At 40.0% G+C, this 26375-nt stretch overlaps 1 protein-coding gene across 1 annotated transcript in view; it reads right to left on the bottom strand.

Annotated features, from left to right (window-relative positions):
- Window positions 1-3484: 3484 nt before the first annotated feature.
- LOC124719785 overlaps window positions 3485-26375 on the bottom strand; it is an 82995-nt gene continuing 60104 nt past the window's right edge. The window contains exons 3-4 of the mRNA XM_047244982.1: window positions 25551-25621; window positions 3485-3647 (exon numbers count right to left, since the gene is read on the bottom strand). Of these exons, the coding sequence (XP_047100938.1) occupies window positions 3485-3647; window positions 25551-25621 (234 nt within the window). The remainder of the gene's footprint in view (window positions 3648-25550; window positions 25622-26375) is intronic.

Below are 26375 nucleotides of genomic sequence, written 5' to 3'. Positions count from 1 at the left end.
GAGGGGAAAAGATACATCAGCTGAACTGACAGCTGAAAATGTAAGGGAGAGCATGGTCAAAAATGGTATAATTTCTTTGATTACAGGTATGAGAGACTAAATACCTCATTCAGACAGACTGCTTTAAAAGAATTCTTTATAAATAAACCATACCACACATAAGAGTCTTGCACCTAAGTAGCTCACAACTCTTTTATGTGTATATGTGTGATGAGCATGGACCCACAAACCATTGCAGGACCTTTTCATTACCTGTGGTGAAGTTTTACTCTGACTATATATTTTCTCTGACTTATACTCTAACACAGAAACTCTTCTGCTAACCTAGCCACGGTGTCATGCAGGATAGGTCATCCACTATCCAGCAACATAGCTAGTCCGGATGGGGGGGGGGGGGGGGGGTATCATCAAGTATCCGTATGCTGGTAGCCCTCCTGACCACACATGGATCACACTACTTATACCCAAGCCTTCACCTCCTACTTACACAAAGTAGTAGATGCTTGCCATTTTGGGGTATTGAGACTTTGGGCACTGACCATTGTGCCAGGTGGCCTTTGCTCTGACATGGTGGCATGCACTGTCAGAGCCTTCGTTCTGAGTATTTGTGGAATTGTGGTGAACGTCTTGTGTCATGTAATGACCAAAGTTGTCAGCTGGTGGCCATGAATCCTCTGCAGACGTTTTGAACAGATTGCAATTTAGTGCTTATTATTGTGACCCTAGAAACTTTTTCTCCTGGGCTACACCATGTGAGGAAAACATAACCTAGTGACTTGTCAACAGTTTATTCCCCTATGTTTCTGGTTTGCATCTGAACAGATGGATTATACTTTCTCTCCATTAAATCAGTGTTTTTTTTTTGTGGAGATTATTGAAAAAGTTACTGCCAAACTCTGTTCCCTTTGCAAACTGCTGTGTGATTAAATCTTAATTAAGATGGTAAATGCTACCCATTCCCAGACATTCTTTTCTTGTAAACAAGTTGGTTATGTACATGTTACCATCACACTAAATAAGAACGTCAAAATGGTACAAGAATTAATTTTTCAGTGGGAACTAACCCTTCATACAGATGAAGGACTGCATGAACAATTGGAGAGATGAGGGTTTCACTTTGTTTATCATGCACGTTGAGACCCACCAAAACAAAGCAAACACCAGCACATTTTCCTGACTTTTGAGAGGGATTCACCTTGAGGAAAGGTAAAAAAAAAATTTTGTGTTACTGATGCAAAGTGAAGCTGGATTCCCATCCCACATTCGACATTTTTAAAGGGTGGCACTTGGGGCTGATGTCTTCCCAGTGTACATGTGATCCTATTTGGGCAGATTGTGGTCATCCACATTATGAAAATTTATTGTGAGATCACTACCCCGTCTGTGTCAGTTGTGGGAACGACTACCCTCCTCAGTTGCAGAAGTGTGGTAACTTAGTCAACAAACACAAAAGTGAAGAACTAAAGCTGACAGATGCTCTCATATTTAGAAGCCCTGGAAAAGTATGATTGCCTCAGTTCAATCTCAGTGATGATATTGACCCTTGTCACTACTGTGACCAAGTTGTCAGTAGTTACAGGAGTATTTATTACATAGACATCAAGACATCCGGTAGCACACAGATAAACTTGACCATAGGGGAGATAGGCCCTCCCTTCTCAAGGTTCTTGCAGCACAGTTAATTTTGGGAAAAACTCCTCCCACCCAGCAAAAGAAGTAACTTTCTCCTCTGTCATTCACCAGTGAAAATACTCCCTTTAGGAAACCCCCTCACCAGAAATCCACAAATCAGTGTCCCAACACTAGCCAGTGGATTGGAGAGCCACACCATATGGGTCCCAGGACTTTCCACTCTTTTCCCAAACCTACAACCAGAGCGAATGCCCTTAGAATCCTATCATCAGTGTGTAACATGCAGTTCTCTTAGTTACATATTATTTATATGTACACTCAATAGTTAGCTTTGGTATTCTTTTTTGGGGAACAAATGCACAAAATATGATCACAATTTTCAAACTCCAGAAAAGAGCCATAATAACCAAAAATACTAGTTAAGGTCACTGTCAAGATATGTTCAAAACACTGGGGATATTAACTGCTCCATGTGAAGACATTTACCAGTCAGTTATACATATCAAAAATAACATTGATAATTACTGCACAAACACCTCTGTCCATGACCATGCAACAAGACATAGACTCAACTTACATTTACCAAGAAAAAAATAAACATAAAACTCAAAACAGCATTTTCTACCAAGGAATAAAACTGTTCAATAAATCACCAAAAGAGATTAAAGAAATTGCAGAAATACACTTATTTAATAAGGCAGCTAAAAGTGCCTGTTATGCAATATATTTTATACATTGAAGGATTACGTAGACAAAACAGAGTAGGGGTTTCATAAAAAAATGTTGTAGAAATAAATAATAATAATAATAATGATGATTTAAAAAATCCAACATTCCACATAACACCTTCACTTTACATTTTTTCCTTCTTTTTTCTTCTAGAAATACTTACCCCCAAGCTATGCATAGCACAATTCTAACACCTCTTCCTCTTTCTGAGCTCAACATCTCGCTCATTATGGAGGGATGCTGACTCAGTTTCTCAGGATAGCAAATGGGAAGTTGTGGTACAGAAAATTGCCCAGAGATCACCAGTGTGTGTGTGTGTGTGTGTGTGTGTGTGTGTGTGTGGTGAGGGAAGTGTTATGAAACAATGTGTGTATACTGTGTACAGTGAGTGATAGTGAAATATGAGTGAACAGTGTGGTATTACATTATTTAATACGTTATTTGTAAAAAACGTATTGTATACCAGGAGTAAATCTAATGATTATGTCTAACTAGAAGTCTGTAAATATATGTGTATATGAATTCGCTTATTTTAAATTGGTCTAAACTTGTAAATACTTTGACATGTCCTATATACTTGTAAAAAGAACTCTATGGATGAATAAAGCTTTTACTACTACTACGACCACCACCACCACCACCACCACCACTACTACCCAGGTGTAGATCTCTCTGTCTGAAGCAAAACAAATGCCATGGATGTCTTTCTTTGAGGCTCAAAAAATATGGAAATCACATGGGGAGAGATCAGGAATGAATGGCGGATGTGCAAGAGCTACCCAGCAAAATTTCTGCAGCATACTCAAGACAACCTTGGCAATATGTGGAGGGGGCAATACGTTGCAAGGCAGTTTCTACAGTAGTTTTGCTGGGAAGCCTTTGCACATCCTTCATAGAGTTGCAATCTTACCAACATGATTTCCATATTTTTGAAGCCCTGAAGAAAGACATTTTTTGCCGTCAATTTGCTCTGCTAACATTTTTCTGTGATGGTATCAGTCATCTTGTCTCACAGTCAGATAATGTATTAACAGTTATCATGATTACTTTTTAAATCATAAACAGTTTTCTTACTTTTTTGCCATCTATCTCATTTTCATTTGACTAGCTCTTACGTAACACCTTAAAACTGAGATACAAAACTGTAGACATCCTTGCAATTATGTACATCATGAAACTGTCCTATGAGCTTGCAGGTATTGCCATCAACAAGTGTCACAGTATCACTTTTGAGTCTTGATTTTACTGAAGCTGTTGTGTGATCAATGTACGTGCTTCCCATAGACCTAATGAACACAAAAAAGAAATAAACAGAAGTCTGCACTCACATTACATTACATTACATCTACCAAAAGAACAAGATCAAAGTAAATTTAAGAGTAAAATACAGGGTGACACAAAAGTCTGTTAACATTTGAAAATGCACTAATACACAGAATAAAGAAGGTAGAGAGGTACAACTTGTTACACATCTGAAATGACATGGAGTTTTATTGAAATCAATAATGAGTGCAAAAACCCGCCAACAAGTCAATGACACTGGAAACTCAATGGCTTGATGGGGAAGTCATAATGTGGTGTGGATTTACCACATCACTCATGATTGGGCTTTTTTTCTTTGAGGAAATGCGTAGTACTGCTTTTTGAATTGTCAGCATGGCAGGTGTGAAGTATGCCAATATGTTACAGGATCACACCATCCTTAGCCTGGCTGATAAACACCTGCTGGAAGGTATGACTTTTATGCAGGATGGCACTGCAGCCCACATTGCTACATGTGTGAAAGATCTCTTACGCACATCATTAGGTGAGGATTGTGTGCTGAGTTGATACTTCCATCATGTTTGGCCTCAATCCATGTGATTATTGTTTGTAGGTTTACCTGAAGTCAGAAGTCTACAGTGATCATCTGACATTACGGATGTTAAAAAGATGACATCTGATGGCAATTTCTAACATATCTATTTATATGCAGCGCAATGCTGTTCACAACATTGTTCCTTGACTACAGGTGTTATTGATGAACGACATCTGACATGTTGAGCATGTCTTAAGCAAAGATCATCTTGCTAAAAATCAATTTTTATGTTAATTTTTGTTTTTGTATCCTATGAAGCACCATCTGTTGGTCTTTCGCGAACTTTTTTCTGGTTTCATAAACCCCATGTCATTTTAAGCATGTGTGTCAATTTTTACCTCACTACCTACATTAATTGGTAAAATATTGAATTTCAAATGTTATCAGGCTTTTGGGTCACCCTCTACACTTTAGGGCAAGAAAAACGATGCACTACGTAATAGTTATGTAAACTGTTCACAAATTGATATTTATGCAGGTATCGACAGATGGTTGGTTGGTTGACTGGGAAAGGGGACTAAACAGCGATATGATCGGTCCCACGATCTAAGGTGGTAGGAAGAAAACCAAGGGAGAAACAACACAAACACCACAGTCCAGTCATGGGGAAGGAAAAACGGGCTAACAAAGAGGTAGAAGGAAGATTGGGGCAGCAGGGAGAGGAAAAAAACATCGATCCGTCCCGAACTGCATATTATATACCACCATCACAACATTATGGGGACAACACCGGAGGAAGAAGATACATGAAAATGGGAAAAAACTGCACAAAACGTAGTGGAAATGGTGGAAAGAATCTAGCTGGTGTGGAGGCAAGACCATGGCCTCCATAACCAACACCAACGCCAAGGGACTCCAATTCCAGACAAAAATTCAAGAACTTAAACCTGAGAGGACAAAGCACTTTCGCAAAGAAAACTGAGGACGGACTAAGCATCCAAGGATTGGCTACTGGCACCTCGCAGTGGCACATTTAGTGCAAAGGACCAAAAGGCAGGGGTAGTCCAGCAAAATATGTATCACCATGAGGGGAGCAAAATATGTATGACCATAAGGGGACGCCCACTACAGGGATGGGGGAGGGGGGGGGGATCATTGTGTAGTAAAAAACCGTGTGTCAACTTAGTACGGCCCACACAAAGATGGCAGAAAATGGTAGATTCCTACCGGGAAAGACAGAGGTAAGAATGCCATGTAGTGGGAGTTTCGTCAATTGAGCAAAGTTTATTACACAAAATAAGCAAAACTGTAAACTTTGGTGGTCGACAGGTGGATGTATGATGCTGCAATGAAATTTCACCACACAGTTGGCAAGGTTAGTAAACTGTGGATATGTTGATACCAAGACATACAGTCATTGCACATTCCATTTAGTGTACTCAGTTTGACAGTAGCTATGCCTTACAGAGTGCCACGTGAACAATACCAATACACACAGATGACAGCGCATAGTTGGATTCAAAAAAGACAGTCGGAGTAGCCAGTGAATCACTCACAATGAATACGAGTGATGCCAATATTCGACTATGTTGGCAGGAATGGGTTAACCATGGCTGAACACAGCATTGGGATGGAAACAGCTGACCTAGAGAGACAACAGAATGAGAGGACTCAGCAATCATTACAGAGGCACTCAGAGCCCCTGACTCACCATCACTATTAATCTGACGAGCAACTGATGCTTCAGTGACCACAAGGACCATTAATAGGTGGATCTCAGAAAGGGGTCTGAGCTCTCAGTGCCACTTGTGCTGACCACCATTGATCCTTGTACAACAACAAGCCTGTCTGCAGTGGTTTCGGGCATATACGACCTGTCTTCAATGATGAATCCAACTTTAAATTGAACCCCAATGACCGGCAAAGACGTATCTGGAGTAGCCCTGGACAGTGGTGGGATACCAACCCAAATGTCACCTGTCATATGGCCAGACAACCAATTGTGATTGTCTGGGGTGCCATGTCATTTCACAGCAGGACCTGTTAGGTTGTCATCTGGGGACTTTGTTGCCCTTGATGGGACACCATCCTGAGCTTACATTTCAACAAGATAATCCCTTCTCACAGGAAGAGTCTCTATTGCTTGTCTTTGTACTTACCAAACCCTACTTTGGCTAGCACGGTCACCGGATCTCTCACCAATTGAAAACCTTTGGAGCATTATGGGCAGGGCCCCCAACTAGCTTTGGATTTTGATAATCCAATGCACCAGTTGCACAGAATTTGGCACCATACCCCTCTGGAGTCTCCCCCCATGAACTATGGGCCTTGCCATTGATGGTGAGGCTTGCATGCCTCAGCGATACAGATAGCTGTACCGTAGGTGCAACCACAACGGAGGAGTATCTGTTGAGAGGCCAGACAAATGCGTGGTTCCTGAAGAGGGGCAGCAGCCTTTTCAGTAGTTGCAGGAGCAACAGTCTGGATGATTGACTGATCTGGCCTTGTAACAGTCACCAAAACAGCCTTGCTGTGCTGGTACTGTGAATGGCTGAAAGCAAGGGGAAACTATAGCCGTAGTTTTTCCCGAGGGCATGCAGCTTTACTGTATGGTTAAATGATGATGGCGTCCTCTTGGGTAAAATATTCTGTATGTAAAATAGTCCCCCATTCAGATCTCCGGGCAGGGACTGCTCAGGTGGATGTTGATATCAGGAGAAAGAAAAGTGGCATTCTACGGGTCGGAGTGTGGAATGTCCAATCCCCTAATCGGGCAGGCAGGTTAGAAAATTTAAAAAGGGAAATGGATAGGTTAAAGTTAGATATAGTGGGAATTAGTGAAGTTCGGTGGCAGGAGGAACAAGACTTTTTGTCAGGTGGATACAGGGTTTTAATAGAAAATCAAATAGGTGTAATGCAGGAGTAGGTTTAATAATGAATAACAAAAATCAAAATAGGAATGCGGGTAAGCTATTACAAACAGCATAGTGAACGCATTATTGTGGCCACGATAGATAGAAAGTTTACGCCTACCACAGTAGTACAAGTTTATATGCCAACTAGCTCCGCAGATGACGAAGAGATTGATGAAAAGTATGATGAGATAAAAGCAATTATTCAGATAGTCAAGGGAGACAAAAATTTAATAGTAATGGGTGACTGGAATTCGACGGTAGGGAAAGGAAGAGAAGGAAACGTAGTAGGTGAATATGGAATGGGGGTAAGAATGAAAGAGGAACCAGCCTCGTAGAATTCTGCACATAGCATAACTTAATCATAGCTAACACTTGGTTCAAGAATCATAAAAGAAGGTTCTATACATGGAAGAAGCCTGGAGATACTGAAAGGTTTCAGATAGATTATATAATGGTAAGACAGAGATTTAGGAACCAGGTTTTAAATTGTAAGACATTTCCAGGGGTGGATGTAGACTCTGACAATCTATTGGTTATGAACTGTAGATTAAAACTGAAGAAACTGCAAAAAGCTGGGAATTTAAGAAGATGGGACCTGGATAAACTGAAAGAAGCAGAGGTTGCAGAGAGTTTCAGTGAGAGCATTAGGGAACAATTGACAAGAATGTAGGAAAGAATAGGTAGCTTTGAGAGGTGAAAACGTGTAGGCAGCAGAGAATCAAGTAGGTAAAAAGGCGAGGGCTAATAGAAATCCTAGGGTAACAGAAGAGATATGAATTTAAAGGAGAAAATACAAAAGGAGAAAATACAAAAATGCAGTAAATGAAGCAGGCAAAAAAGGAATACAAACGTCTCAAAAATAAGATCGACAGGAAGTCCAAAATGGCTAAACAGGGATGGCTAGAGGACAAATGTATGGATGTAGAGCATATATGATTAGGGGTAAGATAGATACTGCCTACAGGAAAATTAAAGAGACCTTTGGAGAAAAGAGAACCACTTGCATGAATATCAAGAGCTCAGATGGAAACTCAGTTCTATTCAAAGAAGAGAAAGCAGAAAGGTGGAAGGAGTATATAGAGGGTCTTTACAAGGGTGATGTTCTTGAGGTCAATATTATGGAAATGGAAGAGGATGTAGATGAAGACGAAATGGGAGATATGATACTGTGTGAAGAGTTTGACAGAGCACTAAAAGACCTAAGCCGAAACAAGGCTCCGGGAGTAGACAACATTCCATTAGAACTACTGACAGCCTTGGGAGAGCCAGTCCTGACAAAACTCTTCCATCTGGTGAGCAAAATGTAAGAGACAAGCAAAATACCCGCAGACTTCAAGAAGAATATAATAATTCCAATCCCAAAGAAAACAGGTGCTGACAGATGTGAAAATTACCAAATTATCAGTTAAATAATCCATGGCTGCAAAATATTAACACAAATTCTTTACAGACGAATGGAAAAATTGGTAGAGGCTGACCTCGGGGAAGATCAGTTTGGATTCTGTAGAAATGTTGGAACACGTGAGGCAATACTGACCCTACGTACTATCTTAGAAAATAGATTAAGGAAAGGCAAACCTACGTTTCTAGCATTTGTAGACTTAGAGAAAGCTTTTGACAATATTGACTTGAATAGTCTCTTTCAAATTCTAAAGGTGGCAGGGATAAAATACAGGGAGTGAAAGGCTATTTACAATTTGTACAGAAACCAGATGGCAGTTATAAGAGCCAAGGGGCATGAAAGGGAAGCAGGGGTTGGGAAGGGAGTGGGACAGGGTTGTAGCCTATCCCCAATGTTATTCAATCTGTGTATTGAGCAAGCAGTAAAGGAAACAAAAGAAAAATTTGGAGTAGGAATTAAAATCCACGGAGAAGAAATAAAAACTTTGAGGTTTGCCGATGACATTGTAATTCTGTCAGAGACAGCAAAGGGCCTGGAAGAGCAGCTGAACAGAATTGACAGTGTCTTGAAAGGAGGATATAAGAAGAGCATCAACAAATGCAAAACAAGGATAATGGAATGTGGTCGAATTAAATCAGGTGATGCTGCGGGAATTAGATTAGGAAATGAGGAGCTTAAGTTAGTAAATGAGTTTTGCTATTTGGGGAGCAAAATAACTGATGGTAGAGTAGAGATGTCGAAATAGAGATGATATAAAATGTTGACTGGCAATGGCAAGGAAAGCGTTTCTGAAAAAGAGAAATTTCTTAATACAGAGTACAGATTTAAGTGTCAGGAAATTGTTTCTGAAAGTATTTGTATGGAGTGTAGCCATGTATGGAAGTGAAACGTGGATGATAAATAGTTTGGACGAGAAGAGAATAGAAGCATTCGAAATGTGGTGCTACAGAAGAGTGCTGAAGATTAGATGGATAGATCACATAACTAATGAGGAGATATTGAATAGAATTGGGGAGAAGAGAAATTTGTGGCACAACATGACTAGAAGAAGGTATCACTTGGTAGGACATGTTTTGAGGCATCAAGCGATCACCAATTTAGTATTGGAGGGCAGCGTGGATGGCAAAAATCGTAGAGGGGGACCAAGAGATGAATAAACTAAACAGATTCAGAAGGATGCAGGTTGCAGTAGGTACTGGGAGATGAAGAAGCTTGCACAGGATAGAGTAGCATGGAGAGCTGCATCAAACCAGTCTCTGGGGTGAAGACCACAATAACAACAACAACAACAACAACCGCTCTGGAAGACATCCAACAACTCTATCAATCAGCGCCAACCCAAATAACTGCTTGCATAAGGGCCACTGGTGGAACACCTTGTTACTGACTTGCTCAGTTTGTGAAGTTCTTTCTCTTGAATAAATCATCCAATTTTTTCTGAAATTGTACTCATTTGTTCATCTGTACATGAATATCACATCTACCAATTTCCATCCCATTAGGATAATTCTTTCATAGTGTATTGATTCTTTCTGTCTTAGAGTGTACTTCATAGATACTTAATAGTTACAAAACTAAGTTTGAAAATCTGATCACTTTCAAATTCCCCATTTCACAATATGCAGATAGTGGAAACAACGAGCTCTGTCATGTATGTTCTGCAGGAGCCCCTAACATCTCCTTCAACTTCAATGTTGACAGTGAGGCAGATCCATTAAGCACTAGTCAACCCTCCTAATCTATCAGTTCCTTACAGCTGTTGTTGTAGTTGGGCAAAAATGGTACATGACGTCAAAATTACAAGAGTGGTTGTTGACAGCATGTCCTTTGCTTTGTGTATGTACCACAAATCGAGAGATTTAAACTGATCCAAACTTTACAATTTTATATTACATCCAACTCTGCCTGCTGTATGTGAAGTTGAGTGAGTCACATGTATAAGAAATAGAACAGGACACAAAATTAAACCGTATGTGACATTCTGAGGTTTGCCCTGTGACTGCTCCACACTGGGATCCTAAACAAAAATTTATTTACTAATTCTCCTCTACAATCCTTAGAAGCCTGTAATAGAAATTGTGAAACACACTGTATACCTGTCTTGCAAGTGCAGTCAGAATGCCTAACTTGTGGGAGGGGCCTCTAAAGATGGCTATAGGTGAAAACCACACATTTCTTTCACTGCCTACTGTTTCACAATCAATACTGTTTACATTGGCAATGAGTTACCACACAAACTCATGCTACATACCATTAATAACATTACGTAAAACAAGATACAGACGTGTTTCTCTCACAAATTAGCAATTATGCAAGTAGCAACGGCTGTTGAATTTAGCTGTTTGAGGGGCTCGCTAATATGTTTTGTCCACTGCAAATATGCGACAACAAGCTCAACCAGAAACTTGAGCATTTTAGCCTATTCACTGGCTCCTATTAATGTTCTTCATTAATTACTGCTGTTAAGTCCCTTTGTTGCATATAAGTGAATATTATGTTTTTCATTTGTTTTCTTTTTCAAAACTAAGACACATGTCATTTAAAATTCTTAACAACTTCACCTGCTTCTGTCTCTACAACATGGTTAATTGTAACTGCTGTGCCACACACCAAAAGAACTTACTATGCTTGATGAATGTGATGTTGCGTCATTCACCTGTATAAGAAAGAGAAGAGGATGCAAAATTAAACAGTATGTGACTTTCTGTGATTCGCCCCATGACAATTTTTTTTGTCATTCTAGTATCTGCTTCTTTTTATTAAATATGTGCAAACATATTATTCATCACCGATTCTTTCCACAAAAAATAGTGTGTTGATCGACATCATCAAATGCCCTGGACAGATGATACAAAATATTAATAGATGATATTGCCACAAGCTGTGCCATAGGCAGTGTGAAGTTATAGCTAGCATCCCCGCTAGCCTTCTGCAGATCACCAATTCCAATCCAATTACCACTAAATATTTGTTATATAGTATTCATAATTTCTACAAGGTTCTTGAAATATATTGTGTTTGTTATGTTCACATATAATGAAATAGTTGATGTTTGTATAAACAACAGCACTCTTCGTATCAGTGTGTTGGTACTTATAGATGGCCGTGCTTTCTGATTTGGACTCAACTGTGATTTTTACATGACCCTGTTTGGTGGAGATGTTGGTTATTTCAAAACATCTGTATCTTCTGGCTTCAATTAGGCAACATAAAAGGTGTTGTCTTGATGAACAAATCAACAGTAAGTGAACAGCACATCAGACATCCTCCAGTGCCTACTGGAGACAATGGTCAGGACCCAACAAAATGGCTGAAAGGAGTCAACTAATTCACCAAGTATAACAGATGGGATGATGTCAGATGTTTTTCATTCATATACTTTCATGTGGGTGGCACAGCCCAACTGCAATTCAAGAACAACAAAGAGCAGCTCATTGGTTGGGACAAATTCCAGGCCTAACTGAAGAAAACATTCCATAATAATCAGCCGCAGGTCCACTTAGTGGAAGAATAATTGAAGAATGGGGCCCAATTCATGAAGAAATGACTCAATCATACATAAAAAATATTTTGGCTTTATGCCACACAGTGAAAGCGAATATGACAGAAGCTAACAAAACAGATTATGTATTGAGCTTTTCTGGTAAAGGATGTCACAACAATCAACAATTTCATGTAATGTTACCAGTGCATGAAGAAAACACACAAGACAAGACTCAGACGAAAGAAGTATGATCGCCATCTCAATGTGGTCCCCATGGCAGTTGTGGAAGTCCATCATGACCTCACCTCTCTGACACACCAGGTAATGATATATACAGCAGTTTATGGCACCCAGGAATGTTGCACAAAGTGCACGAGGGATAGCAGCTATGAACATGAACCCCATACTTCAAAAAAAGAATGTTGACAAAGAGATGTACCAATCCTTAGCCCCAATCTAGGGCACTAGTTGAATGCACCATGAAGAATGGACTCTACCAACTTGGATTATGGCATATCCTTCAAATGAAAACCCAGCATTTCTACAATCTCGACTACAACCAACTCCTCTGCCAAGTACAATGCCCTGTAGAAGAGACATCTGGTGGTCAGAGAACAACACACTGGTATGTCTTCACTGTGGGCACCCTGGAGTCACTGTATGCTAGTGCAGAGAAATGAGACTAGCATATGATGATTATTGTGCCTTGATACGTCAAGTATCAAAAGAGTTCTATTCACACTAGTCAACTGCAGATGGTTAGAGTCAACTTGTGAGATGACGCCAGTTGTTGTACACGGGGAAAAGTCACCCATCAGATGCTGACAGCCATTCCCTTTTGCCATACACAGGTACCAGCCACTCACCTAGAATGTGATCTCATAAAAGCTAAGTGAGGCAACCATCTATGGAGGTGAGGCTGTCACAGACAAAAATCCTCCTTGGTTGGCAATCATCACAGTGTAAGGAAACCACAGTGACATAGTCACTGGCGACCAACCTGTCTGGGCACTGTTCGACTCCAAGGCTTCTTTTTCTGCAATGTTGAATGCTTGTTATCATCAGCAACAGAAGACAATATTCCATGATACAAAAGCAGTTGTGCTGATGGTTGCAAGTGGGAAATACATCCACATGATGTACTGCAAGAATAACTATCATTTAAGAACAACAGCCCTTTGAAATTTTTTGTTTTAACATAACGTAATCACAATGCTGTTTTCAGATAGGAATTCTTGCTGACATCACACGCAGTCAGACTGTGCAAAATCAAAGTTCCACATACACAAAGCTATTCCAACAAGCTCTGGGTGGTTATTTGCTACTGAAGATGACATCCCATTGTCATCAAACTGATGAGCTCCATTCATCAGTCAAAATACTCAGTCAAACTGTGAATCTCTTGTCAACTACAGAAAGATACTCAGGCCCAAAAAATAAATCTGCATACATCACTAATTGTCACAAGCAAATACAGTTGTTCCCTAAATGTAATTGCATTGGAGCAGCTAAACTAGACCAGAGTTGGCAGCTGATTGCCACTGGTGGAGAATTGTGCTCTGCTACCACTACAGATGATGAAGAGTACAATGTTATTATCAGACAGCTAATAAGATCTGGCCTGATGGAGGAAAAAGTCTGTGTGTGTAGCCATTCCATGCCCATTTTTGGGTGCTTTCAAACTTGAGTGCAGAAGTGAGAGATCATGTGGACCATATCAAAATGGGGCAGAATCCATGAATTAGTTAGCACGTGTATGAGATCACTGGCTGAGTGACACACAACTCATGAGGAAGTGGAGAAAGTGCAACAAGACGTCAGTCTTGAACTTTGAGGTAGCACTTTATCCTTCCTGTGGTTCTCATGACGGGCGAGGATGGTGCGTGGTGTTACTGCATCGACTACTGACACTGAACAAAATCCCAAAAAATTAGATAAACCCATTGCTGCATACTATACTCTAGACTGCTTGAAAATAGCAAAGTATTTTTTTAACGATGATCATGCAGACAGGCTGCTGTCAAAATTGAGATTGACGAGGCTGATAGTGAAAAGACTGCCTTCATAATTCCTGATGGCCCCTCTGAGTTTGAAGACATGTCACTTGCACTGTGTTTATGTTTCTGTTCGACCTGCAGGGTTCCACCTGAGTCTGAAAAAGTGCCCATTCACCACCCAAAAAATAAAAACCTTGGGGCACCAAGTGAATGGCAACTGAGTCCCATCCTGATCCCAGTGCTTCATATAGGGCCTGTGCAGCAAGGCATGTCCCTCGCCAGAATTGCTATGCAGAGACACTAAATTTTCCTGGAATGATGTGGGAGGAAGACGTTTCCTCGCTGATAAGGAGACGCTAACATCTACATTGGTAACACTGTATGACAAAAATATTGAGGCAAACACTGGCAGTTATGGGATGTTGGCAGATACAGTCGAACAAAGATTGGGATACATATTGCCCATCATAACATCTGTGTATGACCAAACAATGCAAGGTTTCACACTATTCTTTCTGCTCCACGGTCACAAAGCTGAAATTACAACAGATACATTGTTACAATTTCAGCAGATACATTGTTACAATCCCCCCATGAACCATGGACCTTGCTGTTGGTGGGGAGGCTTGCGTGCCTCAGCGATACAGATAGCCGTACCATAGGTACAACCACAATGGAGGGGTATCTGTTGAGAGGCCAGACAAACGTGTGGTTCCTGAAAGGGGGCAGCAGCCTTTTCAGTAGTTGCAAGGGCAACAGTCTGGATGATTGACTGATCTAGCCTTGTAACAATGACCAAAACGGCCTTGCTGTGCTGGTACTGCGAATGGCTGAAAGCAAGGGGAAACTACGGCCGTAATTTTTCCCAAGGGCTTGCAGCTTTACTGTATGATTAAATGATGATGGTGTCCTCTTGGGTAAAATATTCCGGAGGTAAAATAGTCCCCCATTCGGATCTCCGGGCAGGGACTACTCAAGAGGATGTCGCTATCAGGAGAAAGAAAACTTGCATTCTACGGATCGGAGCGTGGAATGTCAGATCCTTTAATTGGGCAGGTAGGTTGGAAAATTTACAAAGGGAAATGGATAGGTTAAAGTTAGATATAGTGGTAATTTGTGAAGTTCGGTGGCAGGAGGAACAAGACTTCTGGTCAGGTGACTACACGGTTATAAACACAAAGTCAAATAGGGGTAATGCAGGAGTAGGTTTAATAATGAATAGGAAAATAGGAATGCGGGTAAGCTACTACAAACAGCATAGTGAACGCATTATTGTGGCCAAGATAGATACGAAGCCCACACCTACTACAGTAGTACAAGTTTATATGCCAACTAGCTCTGCAGATGACAAAGGAATGATGAAATAAAAGAAATTATTCACATAGTGAAGGGAGATGAAAATTTAATAGTCATGCGTGACTGGAATTCGAGTGTAGAAAAAGGGAGAGAAGGAAATGTAATACGTGAATATGGATTGGGGCTAAGAAATGAAAGAGGAAGCCGCCTGGTAGAATTTTTTACAGAGCACAACTTAATCATAGCTAACACTTGGTTTAAGAATCATGATAGAAGGTTGTATACATGGAAGAACCCTGGAGATACTAAAAGGTATCAGATAGATTATATAATGGTAAGACAGAGATTTAGGAACCAGGTTTTAAATTGTAAGACATTTCCAGGGGCAGATGTGGACTCTGACCCCAATCTATTGGTTTTGACCTGTAGATTAAAACTGAAGAAACTGCAAAAAGGTGGGAATTTAAGGAGATGGGACCTGGATAAACTGAAAGAACCAGAGGTTGTACAGAGTTTCAGGGAGAGCATAAGGGAACAATTGACAGGAATGGGGGAAAGAAATACAGTAGAAGAAGAATGGGTAGCTTTGAGGGATGAAGTAGTGAAGGCAGCAGAGGATCAAGTAGGTAAAAAGATGAGGGCTAGTAGAAATCCTTGGGTAACAGAAGAAATATTGAATTTAATTGATGAAAGGAGAAAATATAAAAATGCAGTAAATGAAGCAGGCAAAAAGGAATACAAACGTCTCAAAAATGAGATCGACAGGAAGTGCAAAAAGGCTAAGCAGAGATGGCTAGAGGACAAATGTAAGGATGTAGAGGCTTATCTCACTAGGGGTAAGATAGATACTGCCTACAGGAAAATTAAAGAGACCTTTGGAGATAAGAGAACCACTTGTATGAACATCAAGAGCTCAGATGGAAACCCAGTTCTAAGCAAAGAAGGGAAAGCAGAAAGGTGGAAGGAGTATACAGAGGGTCTATACAAGGGCGATGCACTTGAGGACAATATTATGGAAATGGAAGAGGATGTAGATGAAGATGAAATGGGAGATACGATACTGCGTGAAGAGTTTGACATAGCACTGAAAGACCTGAGCCGAAACAAGGCCCCCAGAGTTGACAACATTCCATTGGAACTACTGACAGCCTTGGGAGAGCCAGTCTTGACAAAACTCTACCATCTGGTGAGCAAGATGTATGAAACAGGTGAAATACCCTAAGACTTCAAGAAGAATATAATAATTCCAATCCCAAAGAAAGCAGGTGTTGACAGATGTGAAAATTACCAAACAATCAGTTTAATAAGCCACAGCTGCAAAATACTAACACAAATTCTTTACAGACGAATGGAAAAACTAGTAGAAGCCGACCTCGGGGAAGATCAGTTTGGATTCCGTAGAAATACTGGAACACGTGAGGCAATACTGACCTTACGACTTATCTTAGAAGAAAGATTAAGGAAAGGCAAACCTACATTTCTAGCATTTGTAGACTTAGAGAAAGCTTTTGACAATGTTGACTGGAATACTCTCTTTCAAATTCTAAAGGTGGCAGGGGTAAAATACAGGGAGCGAAAGGCTATTTACAATTTGTACAGAAACCAGATGGCAGTTATAAGAGTTGAGGGACATGAAAGGGAAGCAGTCGTTGGGAAGGGAGTAAGACAGGGTTGTAGCCTCTCCCTGATGTTATTCAATCTGTATATTGAGCAAGCAGTAAAGGTAACAAAAGAAAAATTCAGAGTCGGTATTAAAATCCAAGGAGAAGAAAGAAAAACGTTGAGGTTCGCCGATAACATTGTAATTCTGTCGGAGACAGCAAAGGACTTGGAAGAGCATTTGAACAGAATGGATGGTGTCTTGAAGGGAGGATATAAGATGAACATCAACAAAAGCAAAATGAGGATAATGGAATGTAGTCAAATTAAGTTGGGTGATGTTGAGGGTATTAGATTAGGAAATGAAACACTTAAAGTAGCAAAGGAGTTTTGCTATTTGGGGAGCAAAATAACTGATGATGGTCAAAGTAGAGAGGATATAAAATGTAGACTGGCAATGGTAAGGAAAGCGTTTCTGAAGAAGAGAAATTTGTTAACATCGAGTATAGATTTAAGTGTCACGAAGTCATTTCTGAAAGTATTTGTATGGAGTGTAGCCATGTATGGAAGTGAAACATGGACGATAAATAGTTTGGACAAGAAGAGAATAGAAGCTTTCAAAATGTGGTACTACAGAAGAATGCTGAAGATTAGATGGGTAGATCACATAACTAATGAGAAGGTATTGAACAGAATTGGTGAGAAGAGGAGTTTGTGGCACAACTTGACTAGAAGAAGGGATCGGTTGGTAGGACATGTTCTGAGGCATCAAGGGATCACCAGTTCAGTATTGGAGGGCAGCGTGGAGGGTAAAAATCGTAGAGGGAGACCAAGAGATGAATACACTAAGCAGATTCAGAGGGATGTAGGTTGCAGTAGGTACTGGGAGATGAAGAAGCTTTCACAGGATAGAGTTGCATGGAGAGCTGCAACAAACCAGTCTCAGGACTGAAGACCACAACAACAACAACAACATTGTTACAGTTTTAACTGGCTGATACTCGGGAAGACTATGTGAGACACCTCATCACCAGGACTGAAGAAGCTAAACAGCTGGCTCGCATATGGATCCTGGAAGCCCAGGAGAAGGACCAAGAGCTGCATAATACGAAAGTGTAGCTATCAGAAAAGTTAGTAAAATGCCAATGTGGTTCCTATTGTAACCTTCATCTCTTCTCAGAAATCACATACAAAGTAGAGGATTATGATCCTTCACCAAGAAGTCAAAAGTATAGAGATCTCATCAATGTCATCCTTATGAAGCCCTGCTACACTCCTGAGGCAAAGACTGACACTGGGGCTTCTCTTTCAAGGACACTGAAGGCCCACCAATGACTGTGAAGCTTATTATCATTTTATTTTATTTATTTATTTGGCCTTCAATGTGAGTTAACTACTTAGAAATTAAGAGTTAAAAGAAAAATTGGAATTTCCTTAACTTGGATGTGAACGTCTTCTTCTTCGGTTATCAACCCACAGGTTGGTTGGCAGCAGCACGCCATTCCGTTCTTTTGTCAACTTTCTTCTTCATATCTGCATAGGTCTGGCACCCGATGTCATTTATTACTTGTTGAATGTAGCTTAATCTAGGTCGTCCTCGGCGAGTTCTTCCTTCAATGATTCCTTCTAATATTCTCTTAATGAAATTGTTATGCCGTAAAATGTGACCTATGAAGGTTATTCTTCTTTTCTGTATATTTCGCCAAAGAGATCTGTTTTCTTTCACTCTTCTGAGGACATCTTCGTTTGTAGCCTTGTCTCGCCAGCTGATTTTTTCCATTCTCCGGTAGCACCACATTTCGAATGCCTCTAATCTTCTCTTTTCTTCTTTTCCACTAGTCCAAGTTTCACATCCGTAAAGGGCTGTACTCCACACATAGGTTTTCATGACTCTCTTTCTTACGTCTAAACTAACATTTCTACTCGTCAGTAAGTTTCTTTTTCCATTGAATGCTATTTTGGCAAGTTGTATTCTGTTTTTAATGTCACTTTTGCTCCTTCCATCTGCTGTTATTTTGCTACCTAAGTAGTTAAATTCTGTAACCTGCCCTAGTTTCTCTCCCTTTATTGTTATTCGTATGGGTTCATTGTAGTTCAGGGCGCCACTCACCATCACTTTAGTCTTTTTCTTATTTATTTTCATTCCATACTGTTCTTTTAAGGTGTTTTCCATTTCATTGAGTGCGGCTTCTAAATCTTCTTTCCTTTCTGTAATTATGGCGATATCATCTGCATATCGCAACATATCTATTTTCATTCCGTTAAGTTTTATTCCTACTTCAATATTCTCTCTTATTTTGTCTATTGCTTCTTGGATATATGCGTTGAAAATTACTGGAGATAGTGGGCATCCCTGTCTCACTCCTTTCCTTATTCTTGCTGTTTCTTCTTTGTTTTCCTTCTTAACTAAGGCTGTTTCATTTTGGTATATTTTAAAGATTATCCTTCTATCATTGTATTTCAGACCAGCCTTCTTCAGAATTCTAAACATTTCTGGCCATACAACATTGTCAAATGCCTTTTCGAGGTCTACGAAGGCTATAAATACTTGTTTGTTTTTGGAAATTTGTTTCTCAATTATTAGTCTTAAAGATAAGATTGCTTCCCTCGTCCCTACACCGCTTCTAAAACCGAATTGGTCTTCACTTAGAGTGCTATTCAATTGGTTTTCAACTCTTTTCAAAATTATTCTTATTAGAATTTTTGATGCGTGTGAAAGAAGACTGAGTGTTCGATGGTTTTCACAGTCCATAGTAGATGCTTTCTTAGGTATGGGGAATATGATGCATTTCTGATAGTCTTCAGGAACTTCACCTGTTTTGTATATTTTCTGTATGAGTTGCAGTAATGTAGCTTTCATTTTGTCTCCTGATTTCTTAATTAGTTCAGAAGGTATATCATCAACACCTGCCGCTTTCTTATCTGGTAGTTCTTTTAGTGCTTTTTCAAATTCATCTTTCAGAATTGTGTCCCCTAGTTCTTCTTTCTCTACTTCTTCGCTTAATTCTATCATATTATCTGTTAGAGGGTCTCCTTGATATAGCTCTTCAATGTATTCTTGCCATCTCTTCAGCGTGTCATATCCAAATAGTACCTTGCCCTCTTTGTTCTTTATAGTTCCTGAAGATTTTACTTTCCGTTTAGCAAAGTTTTGTTTTATTGTTCTGTAGGCCAAGTCAGTTTTTCCTTTAACCATGTTTTCCTCCACCTCTTTACAAATGCTGTTGAGGTAATTTTCTTTTGCTTTCCTAGATTCTCTGTTTATTTGGTTTCTAAGCTTTCTATATTTGTTTTCGCTTTGCTCGTCAGAGGCATTTTTGTATAGTCTTCTTTCTTCCATTAGACAAATTATTTCAGGTGTTATCCACTCTTTCTTGTTTACAGGTTTGGCTTTCCCAATAAATTCTTCTGCTGCTTTATGTATGCCTTCTTTGATTTGTTTCCACTCCTCGTTAGTACTCCCGGGAATAATGTTTGATGCCATCTCATCAGTTTTCCGTGCATAAGGGATCACTAGTTCTTCAGACTTTAGGTTATCTCTGTTCCATACTTTGTTCGTTTTTCTCTCTAATCGCTTGAGTTTGAGTAAGCATTTCATCATTACAAGGTTGTGATCACTATTAATATCCGCAGACGGGTAGCTTCTGCAATCCTTGATTTGGTTTTTAAAACGCGATTTTACTAATATATAGTCGATTTGGTGTCTTCTAGTATCTCCTGGGGCTTTCCACGTGTACCTTCTTCTTTTATGGTGGTTGAAAAGGGAGTTCGCTATGACCAACTTGTTTTTGGCACAAAATTCAATTAGCCGGCTTCCTCTTTCGTTTCTATCTCCTAGACCATATTTCCCTACAATTCCGTCAACTTTCTCTTCTCCAACACTAGCATTCCAATCTCCCATTATAATTAAGTTCTCTTCACCTTTAACATAATTTATAACTTTGTTGATGTCTTCATACACTGTTTCTATTACATCGTCTTCTTCTGCCGATGTCGGCATATAGACTTGTACTATTACCGTGTTCTTTGGTTTGGTTCCAATTTTGACTAGTATTATCCTAGAGTTAAATTGCACATATCCTGTGACTAGATTCCCGAGTTTTCCTTTTAGAATTATTCCAACTCCACCGATTCCAGTTGTTCCTTGGTTAGTACCTGTATGAATGATACGATAATTTCCTGATCTGAAGTCTCCTGGTTCAGGCCATCGCATCTCAGATATTCCTATTATGTCTGTTCCCATTCTGTCCATCTCTAGTTTGAGGTTCTCTAATTTCCCGCATTGGAGGAGTGTTCTTACATTCCATGTTGCTATTTTTAGTGTATTCTTCAACTTTGCCTGACCTTCCATTGTCCCCGCCCGGAGATCCGATTGGGGGACTATTACTCCGGATTTATGTTTAACAGAAGATTCTGGCATGGTGCGCTACTGATTCTTGGGATATCTTGAGTGATCTTTAATGGAGTGGTTTCCCGTTGCCTTCTCCATCCTATGCCGTTGACTGTGAAGTTCTTCCGCCTTTAGGAGCAATTTCTCACTCCAAGGACAAGAGAGTGCCCTGCCTCTATCCGCTCATCCGCTCTCTTTGAGACCGTTGGCACTTGATAGGGGGCGTTTCCTTATCCCGGGAAACACTCGGTCGTCAGAGCCTCGTTAGCAATAACAGGGTGTACCGTGCAGCAATCCTTAGCTGCAACTCGGGTAGGTGAGGTTGACATTTGTACAGGAGAGGCTGTTAGAGTCGCTTCACTGTACCTTACACCCCGATGTGAACGTATTTCATTAAAATAACTAAACATTGTTTTGACAGAAGGTCTACCTTTCATGCTCATGGAAGGAAAGAGAACATGACAACAATACATGAATTGCTGCCAAATGGAAGACCACTGACAAGATCTAGATCCAGGATGTTGTATTCAGCTCCAGTGAGAAGTTCTGAAATGGGCTGGCATCTGTTTCATCATGAGATGGAGCAATGACAGAATATGCGCTGCATGGAAGTGCAGTACCAATCAGCACCATTGGCTGGCATGCTGCAAATTATCAGTTCAAATCCAATCACCAGCAAATATTTCTTATTTACTATATATCATTTTTGGAAGGTTCTCAAAGCTTATCAAGTTCATAATGTTTTCAAACTCTGGAATATATGATGGTTACATAAACAGCAACACTCTCCATTCAGGATCCAATTCTGTACTCTCTAAATGTTGGTGTCTGTAATAAATGTACTTTAAGTGTTAAGTATTGTACTTCACTGATGATCCTGCATTCTGCTTTGGACTCAGCTGTGGTTATGTCAACACTTATTTTTTTATTTAATGCTTGTAATATAAGTGATGAAGTCAAGAAAGATCTGAGCATTTTAGTTGGATGGAGACAGACAACATTCACCTAAATGTGCCAGTCCATGCAGATTGAGAACTTCTCACACCTTTCGCTCCCACCCCAGCTACCATCTTGGACTACATGGACATACGCCACCTACTGCCACAGTAGACATAAGTTGGACCATGCAGCAAGTATAATGCACACCGACATTCAAAGGCATCGCCGCAACTACCGGTACACAAGATGGCTTCAACGGGTAGCCCGATCACTGACTGCCGGCACCTGGTCCACTGTGCTGTGTGCAGAGGTCTCGAGGCTTTCAATTGTCAGTGATTTTGAGATGTGTAACTACCTCCACCATATTCTTGCTAGTGTCACATTGTAACACAGTAAAGTGTATCTTTCTGTTCCTAGTTAGAACAGTAGCTTGAGTGATTCCTCTATTGAATTAATATCATATGTACATCTTTTTGTGGTCCTCTTCATTTATTTACCTATCCTAATCAGACTTGGCTTTCAGGGTTTTACTTACACCAGGCCAGTGGTTACTTATTTCGTTGTTCGAAAAGTATCATATTAACAAGTACAAAGAAGAAGAATGGGTAGCTTTGAGAAATGAATTAGTGAAGGCATCAGAGGATCAAGTAGGTAAAAAGGCAAGGACTCATAAAAATCCTTGGGGAACACAAGAGATACTGAATTTAATCGATGAAAGGAGAAAATATAAAAATGCAATAAATGAATCAGGTGAAAGGGAATACAAACATCTAAAAAAACAAGATCGACAGGAAGTGCAAAATGGTTATGCAGGAATGGAAAGAGGACAAATGTAAGAATGTGGAAGCATATATCACTACGAGTTAGATATTGCCTACAGGAAAAATAAAGACACCTTTGGAGAAAAGAGAACCTGCTGTATGAATATCAAGAGCTCAGATGGAAAACCAGTCCTAATCAAAGAAAGGAAAGCAAAAAGATGGAAGGAGTATACAGAGGGTCTATGCAAGGGACATGTACTTGAGGGCAATGTTATGGAAACGGAAGAGGATGCAGAGGAAGATGAAAAGGGAGATATGATACTGCATGACGAATTTGACAAAGCACTGAAAGACTTAAATCTAAACAAGGCGCTGGGAGTACACAACATTCCGTTAGAGCTACAGATTGCCTTGAGAGAGCCATCCATGACAAAACTTTTCCATCTGGTGAGCAAGATCTGTGAGACAGGCAAAATACCCTCAGACTTCAAGAAGAATTTAGTAATCCCAATTCCAAAGAAAGCAGGTGCTGACAGGTGCGAAAATTACCAAACTATCAATTTAGTAAGTCACCGCTGTAAAATACTAACACGAATCCTTTACAGACAAATGGAAAAACTGTTAGAAGAAACCCTTGGGGAAGATCAGTTCCGATTTCAGAGAAACGTAGGGACACACGAGGCAATACTGACCCTACAACTTCTCATTGAAGATAAGTTAAGGAAAGGCAAACCTATGTTTATAGCATTTGTAGACTTAGAGAAAGCTTTTGTCAATGTTGACTGGAATAATCTCTTTCAAATTCTAAAGGTGGCAGGGATAAAATACAAGGAGAAAAAGACTACTTACAATTTGTACAGAAACCAGATTGCAGTTAAAAGATTCAAGGGGCACTAAGGGGAAGCATTAGTTGAGAAGGGAGAGAGACATGGTTGTAGTCTGTCTCTAAGATTATTCAATCAGTATACTGAGCAAGCAGCAAAGAAGACAAACAAAAACTTTGGAAGAGGAATAGGGAGAAGAAATAGAAACTTTGAAGTTTGCCAATGGCCTATGCCAATTCTGTCAGAGACTGCAAAGGACTTGGAAGGGCAGCTGAATGGAATGGACAGTATCTTCAAAGGAGGACATAAGATAAACAGCAAATGAGTTTTGCTATTTGGGAAGCAAAATCAGTGGTGATGTTCAAAGTAAGGAGGATATAGAATGTAGACTGGCAATGGCAAAAAAAAGCAGTTCTGAAGTAGAGAAATCCGTTGACATCAAGCATAGATTTAAGTGTCAGGAAGTCCTTTGTGAAAGCATTTGTAAGGAGTGTAGCTTTGTATGGAAGTGAAACATGGGTGATAAACAGTTTAGGCAAGAAGACACTAGAAGCTTTTGAAAAGTGGTGCTACTTCAGAAGAATGCTGAAGCTTAGATGGGTAATCACGTACTGGATGAAATTGGGGAGAAGAGAAATTTGTGGTACATACTAATTAAAAGAAGGGATCAGTTAGCAGGACACATTCAGAGGCATCAAGTGATCAAAATGGTTCTGAGCACTATGGGATTTAACTTCTGAGGTCATCAGTCATCAAGGGCTCACCAATTAGTACTGGAGGGAAGAGTGTGTGTGAGTGTGTGTGTGTGTGTGTGTGTGTGTGTGTGTGAGGGGAATAAAATCATTGAGAGAGACCAAGAGATGAATACACTAAGCAGATTCAGAGGGATGTAGGTTGATGAAGAGATGTAGGTTAATGAGTAGATGAAGAGGCTTGCACAGGATACAGTAGCATGGAGAGCTGCATCAAACCAGTCTTTGGACTGAAGACCACAACAACAACAAAGAAGGTAGGTCTGAAAAGCCCCAGATGCTAAATATCCAATGTCTTCTTTAGTACTTGCATATACATAGCGTCTACTTGTTCCTGTTTCACAGGTTAACAAATTCTTGTTAACCTTTGAAGTCACATATTGCCAGTATACGTATTCTTGAATAATTGGGTGAAAGCAAACAGGATGGGAAAGAGATAGGAAGGAAGTACTGACTTTCGGCCACATAGGGCATTGCAGCTATGCAATGGTGAGAGTTGAAAATTTGTGGTGCCACACCCTGTCTTGAACCCTGATGCTCCGCTTCTCTAGAACAGTTGCCTTCACCGCTTTGGTCATCTGGGCATTCTTTCTGTATTCCCAACTTCCCACTCACCGCATAGCAACAACCACCACCCATTACCCTCCTACTCGCAGATTTCTGATTCCCATAGGCGTTCTTCAAATGTTGGTTATGCATTTGCACCAAAACTTTTTCCACATTACTTTTTAAATAGTGGCATCTGATTACTTCATGCAACCCTAGCATACAATCGGACTCCTTTTTGTGGAGACATTAAGATCATGATCACATTAATTACATTGTGGATTGCACATCACCACAATTATGTGTGATCTTTCTCAACAGTGAAACTAGTCAGAAAAATGGCTTCAAGTAAGAAGAAAAACAAGCATCTGCAAAGATGCAGCCTGCTCATGTTATATTATATACCTGGATCTATGGACATAAGTTAAATAAAAATAAATAAATAACATGTACATTAAAAATGGTCTTTCTCAGATGTATCTATACCTGACTCCTTTGAAGCAGAGTTTTCTCCCATTCAAGACGGGCAGCCACTTCTCCAGCAATATTTCACTACCCTGAAATAGAATGGGTCTGTGTAAAAGTTATATGACAAAAAATGTAAATTTACAAAACTCATGCAGTATTACACATTTGCCATTTGAGAATCAAAGTCTAATATCTTCCCAAAGACATTAGAGATTAAGTAACAGCGTAGTAGGAGGTTCATGAAAAGTGACTAACACATCTCAGAATGATTTACGGAAACATCAGAAAATCTTAAAGTGAGTGTCACATGGACTTTGTATCTTATTTCAGTTTGCTGTTTAAGTGGGTAAAGAAGACTCAATGAATCAGCAAGCATTCACAAATTTTACATGGGAACCATAGGTGAGCACATTCATAAGGTGTCACTACTCATTTGGCAGGCAATTAAAAAACATTGCTACCCACTGACTGGATATTTGAGCACAGCCTACATGGTTGTCAGATCTCCTACGATAATGTCTCAAGGTCAATTGTTAGACTCAAAAATCAATGGGAATTTATTCCCATTTGCTGAGGAAATGATAACAGCTACATTAACCTTCCCCTAACTTCTCCCATTTCTACACCAACTGTGAGAGTCTTGTCATTTGTGTTCTGTTCAATGAAGGTTTAGCATCATAAAGTGTCATCAGAGATCAGCCACTGACACCCCCCCCCCCCCCAAGACAAAATAAAAAGGATGAGAATTAATCCATCTCTACTCCACCCCCTCTAAGTGTGTGTGTGTGTGAGAGAGAGAGAGAGAGAGAGAGAGAGAGAGAGAGAGAGAGAGAGATATTTCAT

This window comes from Schistocerca piceifrons, chromosome 11 (genome assembly GCF_021461385.2).
Source record: "Schistocerca piceifrons isolate TAMUIC-IGC-003096 chromosome 11, iqSchPice1.1, whole genome shotgun sequence".
In the NCBI taxonomy this organism is placed as follows: domain Eukaryota; kingdom Metazoa; phylum Arthropoda; class Insecta; order Orthoptera; family Acrididae; genus Schistocerca; species Schistocerca piceifrons.
Note: the sequence above shows the minus strand (reverse complement) of the source record. Positions and strands in the feature narration are given on the sequence as shown.